The 16,183-nt window shown below is 38.4% G+C and overlaps 1 protein-coding gene across 2 annotated transcripts in view; it reads left to right on the top strand.

The window, feature by feature from the left end:
* The window catches only part of AP3D1 (adaptor related protein complex 3 subunit delta 1), a 57,225-nt gene extending 45,210 nt beyond the window's left edge, over positions 1-12,015 (top strand). The window contains exons 26-33 of one of the 2 annotated variants that reach the window (XM_072112650.1): positions 2,362-2,532; positions 2,650-2,697; positions 3,515-3,704; positions 5,367-5,455; positions 7,032-7,117; positions 8,826-8,947; positions 9,375-9,454; positions 9,962-12,015. In XM_072112650.1, coding sequence (XP_071968751.1) covers positions 2,362-2,532; positions 2,650-2,697; positions 3,515-3,704; positions 5,367-5,455; positions 7,032-7,117; positions 8,826-8,947; positions 9,375-9,454; positions 9,962-10,057 — 882 coding nt within the window. In that variant the 3' untranslated portion in view covers positions 10,058-12,015. Of the gene's footprint in view, positions 1-2,358; positions 2,533-2,649; positions 2,698-3,514; positions 3,705-5,366; positions 5,456-7,031; positions 7,118-8,825; positions 8,948-9,374; positions 9,455-9,961 lie in introns of both variants that reach the window. The other variant, XM_072112642.1, reaches the window with a different exon arrangement.
* The last annotated feature ends 4,168 nt before the right edge of the window (positions 12,016-16,183 follow it).

Below are 16,183 nucleotides of genomic sequence, written 5' to 3'. Positions count from 1 at the left end.
CATAATCTATTGTACCTGATGAAGGGGATACAGACGGTCCCCTACTTAAAAACACCCGACTTACAGACGACCCCTATTTACAAACGGACCTCTGGTAATTGGTAATTTACTCTACTTTGGCCCCAGGCTACAATGATCAGCTGTAACAGTTAACAAAGGTGTCTGCAATTAAACTTTATTGATAATCCTGGTTCTTATGACAACCCGACTTTTTAACTCCTTAACGCCGAAGCCACTTTTCACCTTCCTGACACTTCACATTTTTTTCAAATCTGCCTTGTGGTTAGTGCTAAGTGGTTATAACTTCGGAACGCTTTAACATATCCAAGTGTTTTTAAAATTGTTTTCTCGTGACACTTTGTACCTCATGTTAGTTGAAAAATTTTGGTGTTATGTGTTGCGTTTATTTATGAGAAAATCAAATATTTGGTGAAAATTTGGAAAAATTCTTGATTTTCGAACTTCAAAATGTTCTAATTTTTCCATACATAGTCATAACCACAAAAATACTTAATAACTAACATTCACCGAATGTCTATTTTATGTGGACATGGTTTTTTATGCATACTCTTATTTTTGTAAGATGTTAAGGGGCATTGAACGTTTTCATAAAAAACACAAAATCCTGCTATTGAGGGACCTGCTCAGGTTTTTAGGTCACTTTGAGAGACCTAAATAAAAGTAAACCCCATAAATTACCCCATTATAGAAACTACGCCCCTCAACGTACGTGAAACAACTTTTATGAAGTTTGTTAACCCTTTAATTGTTTTACAGGGGTTAAAACAAAATCAGATAAAAATTTTTTGGCGAAATGAATGTGTTTTTCAAAAAATGTACAATTTTTCAGTGGATAAAATACCAAAACGCTCCACAAAATTTAATACCCAATCCCTCCCGCATATAACAATACCCCATATGTGGTGATAACCTGCTGTATGGGCACATGCCAGGGCATTGAGGGGGGAGCTGCCCCATTCAGAGCAGATTATGCATCGTCACTTTTTATTGGCTATACAATGTTTATTTTTTTGGCAATTTGGACATATAAGGGCTTATTTTGTGCGACATGAGACACACTTTACAAATACTTCATTTTAGTGGGTCATTAGCTTATTGATGAGATTTTATTAATTCTTGAATGTATGGGTGAAAAGAAAGTTGTCAATTTTGGTTTACTTTCTTTTGGTATTTTTTGGGGGTAGTACACCATACACTAAAAAACTATATTATCTTTATTCTACAGATCACCACGATTACGGTGATACCTCATTTATATAGTTTTTCATTCATTTATTTGTACAATTTTACTGGATAAAAACTAATATAGAGGAAATCTCATTTGTTTTTGCATCACCATCTTTTCGGAGATGTTACTTTAATATTTTTTGGTTGACAGAGCTAGTTTAGGGCTTATTTTTTACGTGTTGAGTTCTTTTCAGTGGTACCATGTTGGTGCACATAACTTTTTTTGATCACTTTTTAGGACATTTTTGTGTAGAGATTTTATGAAAAATGTACATTTTTGGTGTGTTTTTCGGGTTTTGTTTTTACGCGTTCACCGAGCGGGTCTAATAATGTTTGAGTTATTGTACGGATTGTTACGGATGCAGCGATACCAAATATGTGGGGTTTTTTGACAATTTTGTGTTTTTTTCACTTTATTGCATGTGTATAGGGAATATTTGTGTTTAGGGGACTTTAACTTTAATTGTTTTTATTAAAAAAATGTTTTTATGTAATGTTTAACTTTTTTATTTACTTTTACAGGTTAGCTCGTTCAAGCTCTTCTTCACATTACACATTGTAATACAGATGTATAATGCTGTGTAATGTAACACACTGAGCATGCGCAGCCGGGTCCTGTCAGAAGGCAGGACCCGGCAGCCGGAGGAGGATCGCGCAGTCCCGGGGCTGCGATCGGAACGCATTTTTGGCCCGTTTTTGATAGTTTTGACCAATTATCTTAATTCAAACTGGTCAAAAATGCATGTGTTTTTCAAAAACGTTGCGTTTTTGATGGACTGCTTAATAGCAGGCCAAAAACGCGTTCAAAACGCCACTTGTGGCATCACTCTAACCCGGGGACTGCCTGTAATCCATTCTTGAAGCCTGTTGTCCAACTAATCTCAACTTGATCATGGCTAAATACATATATTTGACATATGGACTGTATCACTTTTTGATCAGGGTGGTGTACACCCTGGTACATGTATTCTTTTTTTTAGCATCTTTGTAGTTGTGACTCTAGTTTACTGAGCAATTTGTGTCACCAGAAGTCTTTTGGCCTAGTATTAGTAGAAACGTTTAATATTCATAAACTAATAAAGTTGCTACTACACTATTTTCTTGTTTTAGCAGAAATCTCATCGACACAAAAAAAAGCACAAGAAAGATAAGGATGAGCCAAAGGAGGATAAGAAATCTCGAAAGAAGAAACATCACCATCATCACCATCGCCATGAATCTCATGCGGATGATCATTCTGAATCTGTTCATAATGGGACGTTAGATGACGAAGAACCTCTTCCAGTAAGAAAATGAGACCTTTAGATTAACATAATAGGCTGTAAATAATGTTTACTTGTTGCATGGTGCTAGGAGGTTAGAAATATGTATTTTATGTTTTCTCCCTATTTATTTGTACAGCCAATGTCCAGTTACAAGCTTTTGGCTGAAAACAAGTATATCAAGATGGTAAGTGAAAACACACATTTGTTTTGAGGCACAGGTTTCTTGTCAGTGTGAAATGTACAGTCTAATAATCTAAGATTAATACAATTTGAAGTTTTCAAACATCTAAAAGTAGATGCCAATGTTGTGCTGCTTGAGAAACGCTAAGCTTATTTTGGCACAGAACTTCACTGGAGAAATCTGTGCCAAAATCCATCACCTGTGTTTTCTGCGTGTGTGGAAATTTTGCTGAAAATAGTGTAGTTCAATATTCATATGTAGGTCAATATCCATAGACCTACATATGGATTTCGCCACAGAATCTGTAGAATTCAAAGCAGATTTTCTATCTTAAAAATAAATGGTTATCATTTTTAAATGTTAATATAATACGTTATATGAGGGCCTGTTGGGTTGATTTGGCACCCTAAACCAACTATAGGTCCTTATGGAGTTGTTTAGGATCACAAATTGTCCTTTATTAGGGCTGAACGTTGAGAAAAATAACTTTTACACTTAGATGTGAGACTGATGAGACACACATCGGACTTGCATCTCAAGATCCCACTGCGCTGCATTCCCTTTCAATGAGGCCACGATAATGTCCCAACTTCACTGTGCATGCACTTTATCTACAGTGCTTGTGCAGCTAAGCCAGGGTGTACTATGCCGGCTTCACTATTATTTGCAACGCACAGGTGCCAAAGTGATTTGGGACACTAAACCTCCGGACCTGTGGGTGATTTGGTCTCCCAAATTGCCCTGACAATTTACCTTTTAGAATCAAACAAATATTTTTCTTATTGCCTTGTTTAGAAACTATACTTTGTTTTTATAACAGATGTATGACATTCAAGGAGATTTGCAGAAGGAGAGTCAGGTCACAGTCTCCATCATCTTAGAAAACCAGAGTCAATGTTTTCTTAAGAGTATGGAGCTTAATGTTTTAGACTCCTTAAATACCAAAATGCAAAGGCCTGAAGGATCCTCTGTTCATGATGGGATACCTATACCTTTCCAGTTGCCTCCAGGTGAGTTTACAGTCTGACTAATGGTGTTACACTTTTTAAATGTATCCCCTGTAATGTCAGTTATGCCTACAAAAGTATTCGGTATGTTGCATAAAGGACAAGCAATTGCATGTTCAAACGTGCTTTTTATTTTTAGATAACATATAAATTTTACCGTTTCTCACATATGTTTTATAAATGGTGTATTTATTGAAAAGTTTGAACCAATTAAGAATAATGTTGGAGGGGGTATGTAAGTGTTGTAGACCTAGAAGATAGACTGTGTTGCTATAATCTGTAAGTAGTCAGGCTACCTAAGGGCCAGCTGCAGGAAGACCATGGGAATCCACACCTTGGGGTGAGGGGAGGGAAGAGTGTTAAGTTCACATATAAGCTATTCCACAGTAAGTTTGACCTGCCCGACAGTTCTTATTTTAGGTTTCTAAAACTTACTCTCCCATTGCAGTCCCAATTTTCGAATCTATATTCAAATGACTATTTGAATATGGGGACACTCTGCTGTTGAACGTGCCCCAGTTCTATCGACATCTACAGTCCCTCCACCCACACATGATAAGTGGATGCATCATATACCTAACACTATGTTGGGTAGGGGCTCAAAGTTAGTACTTAAAGAGGACCTTTCACCACCCCAAATATCACAAAGTGAACATAGCATCACTTAGTGCAGTGCAGAGAGATGATGCAGGGAGCACACAGCGGGCAGAGCTCCGTTCGTCTGACACAGTCTGCCGATCTCAGCAGGATAAATAGGATCTGTTAAACAATATTTCCTATAAAATTCCCTAACCAGAAAGAGTTAATCCTCACTGCTCAGAACTGTAAGTTTTAGGCCTTATTTGATCTCCATGGACACATACGCCAAGCTGAGTTTCTTAAAGGGAACCTGTCACCAACACACTATTTTACACTAATAACTTGTGCCAAAAGCCCATAACATGACAAATGCATGTGTGCTTTGTGGCATGTGTACATCAGCTAATATCGCCATTATACCAAAGTACCTGGCTCCCCTGCCAACGACCCCCTGAAGTCCTGAGGGCTGGTATTCAAATTCAAACCATTGTCTGCTCATTACCCTTGAGCGGTGCCCACACACAGAAAGCATCCCTCCATGTGACGTCGTGGACTGGCAGCCACTAGGAACCATAGGAGGGACGCCTGATTCTAAGCTCCCGCCCTTCTGTGACGTCAGCTCACCGCTGCATGTATTGCCGACGCTTGTGGGGAGAGCTGTATCTCAGTTTGAATTTGTATCCCAGCCCCCAGGACGTCAGGGTGCACTTGGCAGGGAGCGTTGGCATAATGAAGATATTATCTGATGTATACATGCCACAAACATGACAAAAGCACATATGCATTTGTCATGTTGTGGGCTTTTGGCACATGTTATTAGCGTAAAATAGTGCGTTGGTGACAGGTTCCCTTTAAAATTTTAAGAAAACAATGTTTACAAAACTCCCCCTGCTACAATACTAAAATGATCTCAAATGATAGTTACTCTTATAGTAAAATATATCAAATACCCAGTGGCTGCAGCAGGGTTGTCAATAATTGTCCAGTCTTGATTGTGGTCCTGTGGCTGATATAATGTTTACAACCACCTGTCAAGCTGTCACGTGTCATTTTGAAAATGATTGGTCAGATTGATGTTTTATGCAGGTGTCTCCAATGAAGCTCAGTTTGTGTTTACGGTTCAAAGTATTGTGATGCCCCAGAAACTGAAAGGAACATTGGCGTTCATAGTAAAGGTAAGTTCTGTAAGATTTGACTGTAACCATTATTGGGCCTTTTTTGCTTGCCTTGGTCAAGTAAAGGTGTATTAAAGGGGTTTTCCCATGAAACAAATTAGAGGATCAGGCCTAACCTGTTGATCTCAGGCAGGGAGTCAAGTAAACTTTTTTTTAAACTAATTTATCTTTTTAACAAAACAAGGCACAAATTTCATGAGAGAGAGTGTAATGAGAGCTGTGTGATGTAGTGAGCTGTGCAGCTGTGTCATCGTGGTGAGATTTCTGTCCACTGGAAATAAACAATGAAGCTTTCTATAGAATGACAGCAAGCAGAGCTCTAGAAATCCATGAGGAATTGATACAGAAAGTATATTGGAAAATTGTATAACTTTACATTATACAAACAATTAAATCTATTTGCTGAGATGGGAAAACCCCTTTAAAGAGGACCTGTCACCTATAAAAAAGGCACTAGGAGCTGCTTACTTTAGTAGCTAGCGCTTGGCCATTTTTAGCAGTCATAAACTGCTAGCTTTATCTGAACCCTCCGATAAAGCTAGCAGACTCTGCCGCATAGCACTGTAGAAACACCGGGCCAAGCTCAAAGCTCCATAGGCCGGCGGTGACTGCCAAGCTTCATGCAGCAGTCACCATTTACTAGTACCGCCCCCTCATGAAAACCCCCGGACTGCTTTAAGCGCTGTGTTTCTATTGTACTATGTGGCAGAGTCTGCTAGCTTTATCATAGGGTTCCAATAAAGCTAGCAGTTTATCACTGCTAAAAATGGGTAGTTCTAGGAGCTGCTCAGATTAGTAAGCATCTCCTAGTGCTTTTTTTTATAGGTGACAGGTTCTCTTTAAGGAGTTTAAACTGTATTAATTCTTGTTGATCGGGGTCCCAGAATTGAAACCTCCAGTGACAAAACATTTCTACACTATCCACAAGATAATGTTTCATGCATGGGGGTTAGGCCTCATTCACACGACCAAAATGGGGGCTGTGCTCTGGCCACACAATTTGAAATCATGGCCATTATTGAGGGCTATGGCACCCGATCGTGGTGAGCACACGGTGCCTTTTTATTTGGGCAGGTTTGAAGTATGGCCACTTGTCTTTCATTGAGGGGGTGGGAGGGGTGAGGAGCAATCAGTCCCCCTCCATTCTCTACTTGGTCCTGTGCTTATGTGAATGTAGCTTTATATGATGAATGTTTAGCCTTAAACATCTTAAATACACCACTGCAATGTAAATACTTAAACTGCAGTTTAAGTATGACTGAATATACATTGTTTTTTCTGTGGAGATTATGGGGAAGTTTTATCAAACTGTCTGAAAGTCAGAATATTTCTAGTTGCCCATGGCAACCAATTACAGCTCCCCTTTAAAATATTCGTGAGCACTGGTAAAATGAAAGCTAAGCTGTGATTGGTTGCCATGGGCACCTAGAAATATTCTGACTTTGGAGCAGATTTATCAAGCTGTCTGAATATCCTGGTCTTTTTTCAGAAAACACTATATTAATTTCTAATGAGTAGGTTTTCTCCCAAGCACTGATTGCATTCATTTAATTTTCTAATTCTGTTTTAATCTCAGGATGATGAAGGATCTTCCCATGAGAAATTAGATTTCAAAATCAATTTCAGCTGCTCCTCTTATTTAATTATGACCCCATGCTACAGGTAACTTCTTTTTATACAGTTTAAAATTTTAAAGGTGGTCAACCAGCAGCTTTGGCCATATAAGACTGCATATATTGTTTAATAATAGCTCTGAGTATTGTATGTATTGTATGTTGGTAGCAGTACTGCAGTCCTGATGTTCCAGGATTTAAGCAGGACTTTGTGCACTTGGGAAGTCTCCTTACACTGCTGCGTTCTCAGATCTCTGCTTTCAAACTGCTACCCAACTCGTCCCCTCTGCTGTAATATCTAACCAGAATCCTGTTACTGCTCTTACTCTGAGCAGGGGCTGTGCTGTGCTCAGTGTCGAGATCTCACACAGGAGTGCACCAAGTCTAGCTGCAATCCTGGAATATAATACCCTTTATTGTCCTGCTTCTACTAATTCCGAGTTAACTCAAAGTATAGTAACATAGATCTTCAGACCTGTTATCTACACTACTGGTAGACTCCCTTTACTAATTCTCTCCTTAAAAGAATAACACAACAAAGATGCTACACAATACCTGCTCCACACTACTATTCTAATGCATACAAAGGCTATAGATTAGATCTAATGACCGAGCAGTGAAAGCTAATTTCTCTTTTGTAAACTGTTCTACAAGTGCTTCTAAATAAATAAATTAGAATATTGGCAAATAGTATATATTATATAGAGTTATTACAAACTGTTTATTTCTTTTAATGATGATAATGGCTTACAGCCAAGGAAGGCCAACTGATGACATGGGTTACATGGCTGGTCCTCAAACAGATTGGATTTTACCTCTCCAATGTTCCTCCAGACTCTGGGACCTTTATTTTCAAATAAAATGTAAAATTGTCTGTCTTCTGAAAACAACACCATGGACCACAGATCAGTAGTCCAGTTCTTTTTCTCCTTGGCCCAGGTAAGGCGCTTCTGCCGTTGTCTGTTGGTGAGGAGTAGATGACACATGGAATGCGGCACTTGTAGCCCATGTCCTGGATACGTCTTTGTATCAATGTCCCATCAATGCTACCACACTTTTTTTTTCTTCCAATTAATATGCTTTGATACAGCACCCAGTGAACAGCCAGCTTCTTTAACAATGACCTTTTGTGGCTCACCCTTCCTGTGAAGGGTGTCACCGACTGTCTACTGGACATCTGTCAAGTCAGCAGTCTTCCTCATGTTGCCTACTGAATCAGACTAAGGGACCTTTAAAATGATTGAAAAGCCTTTCCAGGTGTTTTGGGTTAATTATTCTATTATTCTGAGATAATGACACTTCTAGGGTTTCCTTGGCTGTAAGACCTAATCCTCAACATTAACAAAAATAAACATTTGAAAAAAATCACTCTGTATTGACTCCAAATATAGAGAAACACTTGTATGTTGTTAATAATTATAATACTAATAATATAAGCAGTGATGTGTATTATATATATCACCTATTTATTGTGTGTTGATACTCCCAGAAATGTCTGAGGTTTATGATGATCTGGATATGATGTAAAAGGGTTTTTTTTTGAGGGAGGCTGTTTTTGATACTGGCAACCAATAGCCCTGTTACTTCTGATTCTGACTCTACTACTATGGAAAATTATCATTAGTATTTATTGTGTGGGAAATATATATTTATACTTATGTCTGTTATAGGATGCTTAACTTTAGATGATTTATTTTGACTTGTGAAGCTGTCTTTTTACCATATATACCATATATATTTTTTTTTTATGCCATTAGTGATGCTTTTGCTAAGCTATTGGAATCTGGAGACCTTAAAATGAGTTCCCTCAAAGTGGAAAATACAAGTCTTTCATTTCATCATCTGTTAGCAAAAATTTGCTTTTATCATCACTTCACAGGTGAGTAAACACAACATTATAAACCATTACATATGTCAGGTCAAAGTTTCATTGATGGTAAATGTCCAGCATGACACTCTTGCTTTTTTTATACACTCATTGTGACTGTTTTAAGTGTATAAAGATGGGGCATATTTGCTACGAAAATGACTTGTATGTAAATGAGCCGGAGGCGCTGCCTGAGCACCTCTCGGCATCACCTGGTTTTCATTTATGCACGCTTCCTTAATACGGGGATGCCGAGAGGCACTTGGCTCCATTTCTATATTTTTGTAATTTTGTAGCTTATATGCATTTATTTTATTAAAACCGTTTCAATTAGTCCATTAAGAAACAAGCATTTAATGTGTCACTGCTTCTTCCATCAAACTGATGGTAGGTGTCATTTAAGCCTGTAGCAAAGTTTTATTTCTGTTTTTCATTCCAGTGGTTGAACGAGTTGATTCTTGTGCATCTATGTACAGCCGGTCTATCCAGGGACACCACACTTGTCTACTGGTGAAAAAGGTAACATGCAGATAATAAAACATCTTTGTTATTTACTTAACAAATCTGTATTCCAATTTGGTTAGTGGCTTTCCTTATTTCACCTCAATTGTTTCCTGTGGTCTGTTGCATCCACTGATCCTACATTTATTAGGTAATGCGGCAAAGTAAAACTTTTATCTGAATTGGTATCCACTTTAATCTGATGACGAGATGCAAATTATTGCTGCACAAAGTGAAGAGATTCAACATCAAGTAAAAAACATGTATATTATTGTATGTTTATAAACGGTTTATAATCTAGCCTTTATCCAGGAAAAAAAAAACTGGATATAAACAATTAAACGGTACATGCAAGTACCACCGTATATACAAATACATAGGAAATAAGCACAATGGCAATATCATCTATCAGTCCACACTACTATAAATGGATACAGATTGTTATATCTTTTCCCTTTATGTTTTTATATATAATGACTTTGTGGGCTTGAGCATGTCTAAATTTATATTTTATTTTTACCAAAGGGTGACCAGTCTATATCAATTGATGGGAAATGCAGTGAAGCAACTCTCCTCAGCAGCCTTCTCAGTGAGCTCAAAGCAACACTTTCAGAATCTTGAATAGTTATCAAACCTTTCCTGTTGTTTTAACCCCACCTCCTCTCTGCTCCTCCTGCAAGGCGCACTCAGATCGAAACTGAAAGTCAAAAACTGGTGCACGACCGCATGTTCAAGTCCCTTATTGTTGCAGGAGGCCCAATTTTACTGTCATCTGGAAGTATAAACTTTTTTTTTTTCTTTTTTATCATTATTGTGCTTCATTTTATTAAATGCTGGCCCATGTTTTTTTTTTTTTTTTTGCTTTTTGTATTTTTTTTTTTGTTCTTAGAAAACAACTTTGTTGAAATCCCACTGTAGCAGTTGAAAAGATATACTGTCAGAATGGTGGATAAGTATCCAATGAATCCAGTGTGATTTCTATGCCATTACTGAAATTGTGGCTTATATTTGCTAAGAATGGGCATATACCTCTGACTAGATTTTCAGCGATTGCTGTGGCTTTTAAAGTATCTATGCAGCAGATTATTGAACGAATGACTAAGTATTTGCATTAAATAAGAATCAGTACTGAGAACTATAGAGTTGCTGTCCAGCATAAAACATGATCGTAGACATTGTTTGCAGTTTTGCATGAACTGTCTATAGGAATAGTAAAACATTCAGCCTTGCTTTCTTGACCTACTTTTTATCATGAGTTCATAATTTTTTTTTTGGGGGGGGGGGGGGGGGTCAGCAACACATTCCTACACATAAATTATGAACTGTAACTGGAAATTCCCAATTTTGATTATCTAGAGTGTCTTATATGTGTGTTTGTGTGTTTTTGTTTCCCTTTTTTTTTTTTTGCTCTGTTGTGTTTTCACTAATTTTGGTTATGACAAGAGGTTATCCTTTTCACCTGGTCAATTATGTGTTCTGTACAGTCTGCCTAAATATATTACAAATCAGTGACCACTTTTACCTTCATCGAAACCTTTATATCATTTTGCAGAATTGTGAAAGTTAAAGATGTTCAGATTCTGGAGTAATGTTAGGACCTTGACAAATAACTGGTGGTGCCTTAATATAAGTCCCTGCAAGTTCTTAAAATGTCTAATTTAAAAGAACATATAGCTGATGCTTCTACTGGAACTGACTGAAACATTATCGAGATACAGTACCACTATTCTGTATAAAATTGTATTTATGTGACGGTTAGAATTGAAGTATTGCTTATTGTTGCCTATGGAGCTTTCAACCTTTAGTTTGGTATGACTTGTGGGTCCTGCAAGGCCATATGTCTTCTAATCTGGAACCCTGGTGTAATCTCCAAGTGGCACATTTCCTTTTTCAAGATATACGTTTTTTTAAAATCTCCTAAGCATATGAATAGGAATCAGACACATTATTGCACCATTAGAAACACTAAACCCGCTCTCTGTACTGTGCGTGATATGATGGGAACATAGTAACAACTTTATTGGATATATTTTTGTGCCGCATTTAGTATTGTTTACCCAAAAATACAAGAATAGAGCCTCAATAAAAAGTCTTTTTGCCCAGGTCAAAATTAAGTTCTCAGCTTTCTAGAGTGTATACACCAGAGACAATTATAATGTTCTCTGTCGTGTAATAGAATAGATATTTCCTACAGTTTATTTGTAGGTTTACTTTACTTTTATCTACCACATAATATATTTGTGAAATTCTCCTTGTTACATGTGCAACCCTTTTGCACTGCTCTTGGTGTGTTGTATGTCCAGGTCTTCCCCATCATATTTCCTGGTTTCAGACATCAAATATATCTTATAAATTCTGTCAAATATAACTTACTTTTTTACCCCAACCTTGTCCTTGAATATATCCGCATGTAGAATATCTTCTATCCAGATTCATGTTTGGTGATTCTTGAAGTTTTCAATCTGTATGTGTTAAATTTGCTATTCACATTTCTTGAAGAGGGCAGAGAAAAGGTACTGCAAACGCTGCTGTAATTGTGTCCAAGATGATCCACAATAAAATATGGAAATGGTTATGAATTTGTGTTAACTTATTGGTCATTTGCAAAGATAATTGTACATTACTTGGTACTTTTCAGGCTTTCAGGGTGTGAGAAATGTATATGATACATTAGGAAGTAGGGTATATAATTATACCCGTCCTAAGAACCGTGTCCGAAGCTTTTCAGAGATCCCATTAAAGTGAATGGAAAGAGCCGAGACAGCTGCTGGACCTGAGACAGCTGCTGGACCTGAGACAGCTGCTGGACCTGAGACAGCTGCTGGACCGTAGAAATTATATAATATATTGGGAAATATACCCGTCTGATTGGGTGAAAAAAAGGACCCGCTAGTGTTTGGTATAGATTCCTAGAAGAAGTTAACATTCTAGCACGGTCTCCATCTAGAACTGACCTGTCAGCTTTGTAGCGCTATGATGGGAGGAAAATACATGAAGATTTCAGGTGTGTGTCCCACCACTTCTGCTTTATTTCACAGAAAAAAGCGATCCTGGCACTGTGGTAAATTTTATTCTTTATTAGTGTTCATTTTGAAACCTCTTCAAGGTTTAGAATGGCTAACATGAGCAACCCTTGCTCTTAGTTTTAGAATAACCATGTATATGTATTACAACAATAGTTTAAATGCTAAAAGATATCCAATGGGTGTGGTCCAAAACCTCGCTTGGTGACTTTAACACCATATGTGCCAAGCCGCCAACCCTGATATCCAGGCCTGTTGGTTAACACTCATCCTTCAGTCATATTATTGTTGTTATTGGATTCTTCTAACTTATGCAAAGTTTAACAGTTACATATTTTTAAAATCGCCATAAGAAACGTATTGAGGCACCACAAGACAATATGTTTGGGTTCACACAACAAACGTAGCTAGGTAGGAGATATCAACACTGCTTCAGTATATAAGATAAGATAATCCTTTATTAGTCCCACAGGGGGAAATTCACAGCGTTACAGCAGCAGAGAGGGTACAGAGAGTGAAGCACAAACTATGACAACAATAATATTAGGGATAAATGAACAAAAATAAAAGGGGGATAAAAAGACAAAAAAAGAGACAAGCAATGATCGGTATTGTAGTATCTATACAAAACATTGTATTGTAGTATATGTAGTATCCAGAGTGGTGCTCAGTTGACGAGTGAGTCTGTATAGCGTGGAATAAGAAAAGGCAGTGGCACTCGCCAGTCAGATGAAAGAAATGTACTGAATTTTTGCAGGGAGGACCCCAGGACCCATGGTAGGCAAAGGGTCGTATTTCGCAATGTGCGCTTTCTCAAGCCTCTAATGTCCCCGAACCAACGGATATAAGGCCTCCAGGAGGAGTGTCACCATAGTAACCACAATGCGAATGTGTCAGCGTCCTGCATAACAATCAGAAGTGCAGACATAGTGACTTCAAAGGACCTAAAATACTTACAACACATTATTTAAAAGCAAGGGTAACAAGCACATGAAACCAACTAGTAAGCACATAATACTTCGCTAGCTGGAGTCTCTCATGATATCTTATGTGGCCATACTTATCATAATACTGAGACAAACGATAATGGAAAGTACCTACATGGGCTGGAATATATAATCACAGACGGATCATTCCGATCTTTCAGACCCATATTTCCTAGAGCATCATGACTAATAATATATTTAGCCTCCTGACGCAAAAGGGCACGTAAACTGTCTCCTCCAGTTGGAGACAACTCCACTTTTTCCAAGCCTCCAAACTGTAGTACATCTGAATTGACGCTGCAGCATTCTTTAACATGGGCTAATTTGGAACGATTGTTTCCAGTGGAGAAAGAGTAAAAGTTTTCAATCCAATCTGGATATTCCTCGTTCTTATATTGAACTTGCAGAACTTACACTGGTCACATTTAAAGTTATCCCCAGGGACACATCATTTTTATTTTTTATTTTTTTGCCAGTTACCATCAGGTACCAAATATCTACTACTCACTAGTTGATTTCTTAACCGTGGTACTCGCCTAAAAGAAATCAAAGGTCCGTTTCACACTGCATCTCCCAAAAGTGCTTCCTCCTGTAAAAGTTGCCAATTTTTGTGTATTGCTGCCTTGATAACCTCCTCATATGGGCTAAATGCCCAGAGAAGCTATTCCAGAGGAGCTATTTTTAGATCCGCCTACACCCCTCTCTATTTTTTGCTCCATGGCTATTTTCAAGGCTCTATCAATAACCACGATTAGAGAGTCTCATCTTAAGATTTTCTGCTTTAGTGGCAAATAAACTACCGTCACTGTTTAGCCTCCTGAGACCTAAAAATTGACTTTTAGGTTTGCCATTTTTTGTATGTGTCGGTTGGAAAGTTTTCATAATGTAGCAACAAATTTGTAGCTGTAGATAGTCTAAAACAGTGATTTTCAACCTGTAGGCATTAGACCACCACTAAAGTTTTCTACCTCCTGGTATTCAAAATTGGCAATATTGGCAATATTCTACAGTTTCCATAGCATCCCCCATTATGGCCCTTGACCTCTGTAGGGACACGAAGCAGAGAGGTTAAATGCCCCACTCCTGCATCCACACTCCAGTGGCCCCCTGTCCCTACACAGGGCAGGGAGTTGAGAGAAAGATCTCTCCTCATCACCGATAGTTGGGATGGTGACGGGGGATTGCGAAAAGGCGCAGGGACTCATCATCTACCCGAATCCGCCGAGGCCTCGATCGGGTTCCGGCCCTTTCCTCTGCCTTCGGGAGACTGTGTTTTTCTCCCGCTTTGTCCACGGCCACGGGAGCACCGGAGCACGCTTGATGGCGTATGGGATATCCGTGCCGACTTTCATCTAACCCAGGTGACAGTTTCCGCCAGAGTGATGGTGGCGGATGTGATGTCATGGCAAGCGCGCTCTGGAAGCTGGAACGTGGAGCGGCAAGTTTAATAATCTAAGGAGAGAGGTGCTCCTGTTGATCTGAAGTGTAATATCGAGTGCTACGAGAGTCCTTACCCAGGTGATTCTGAGAGAGTTTTCTGTTTTTAGGCATTCCAGTCTATTAAGGTCGGTTGCATGCCTTCCTATGAGTATTTTACTGTATATACTATATGCGGTTATCTTCATATATCTTTATATATATATGGTTTCTTTTTAACCCTACTAAAAAGAAAAAAGAACTACTTGTTCTTCTGTTTCAGGTAGTACTTTACCGCTTATTAACCATACTGCCTATTTATCAGGTCTATTGTGCATTATCAGGGAACTGGAGGAAGATAATCTATAGATCTGGATCCATCTTCTTCCATCTCAGCAAACAAAATGGAATCCAGATACCTTCTGGCATCTGAAGATCTGGAACCACTCCTAAAGGCTATGATACCCTAAAGATAGAACAGGTAGAAGAGAGACAGACTATTCAGGATGAGCTTTTCGGCCTTCTTAAAATTAAGAAAAGTGTGTGTGTTTCCAATAAATAATACTCTTAAAGAGTTAATATTGGAGGAATGGAGTGAAAATAGGATCTCCATAGCCAAAGAATTTAAAAACAGACTATCCTTTGACAAAACCGAAGCCAAGTTGTGGAACTCTACCCCTATGGTAGATATTCAAGTCACAAAAATGACCAAAAAAAATCTACCATTTAAGCACACTATTCAGCTGAAAGATCCACTGGACAGGAAGGCTGATAGCTTATTGAAAAAGACCTGGGAATGTGACTTGCTTTATTTAAAGTTTAATATTGCCACAATATCTATGGCCAAACCCTCTTCCATTGGGTAGCTGAGCTGGAAAACCATATTAGAGATGGAACTCCTAGAGAAGTGTTAATAAGCACCTTCTCTACGTTAAAATCGGCCACAGCGTTTATTGCAGACACTTCAGCGAAAGGAGTTAGAATTAGTGCAAATGAGGGAGCATTGTCTAATTCTGTGAGAAGATCGCTCTGGCTTTGCCAATGGAGTGGGAACTTTAAATCGAAATCTAAGCTGTGTGGTATCCCCTTTGAGGGTGAACATGTATTCAGACCGGAATTGGATACAATTTTAGAAAAAAATGCTGACAAGAAAAAAGGGTTTCCAGAATCCAAAACCAGTCAAAGGAAACAGCCCTTTCGAGACCCTAAGGATAGGAGACAGTCCTACAGAGGGAAAGGTAAGCAGGGGGAGGAAGGTTGTAAAAATTCTACCAACAGTGGAATCGCAACGAATCCCTGGATATTATCTATTCTTCAAGATG

The sequence above is a fragment of the Engystomops pustulosus genome, chromosome 1 (assembly GCF_040894005.1).
Source record: "Engystomops pustulosus chromosome 1, aEngPut4.maternal, whole genome shotgun sequence".
NCBI classification, from domain to species: domain Eukaryota; kingdom Metazoa; phylum Chordata; class Amphibia; order Anura; family Leptodactylidae; genus Engystomops; species Engystomops pustulosus.
This window is presented reverse-complemented; position numbering and strand designations above follow the sequence as displayed.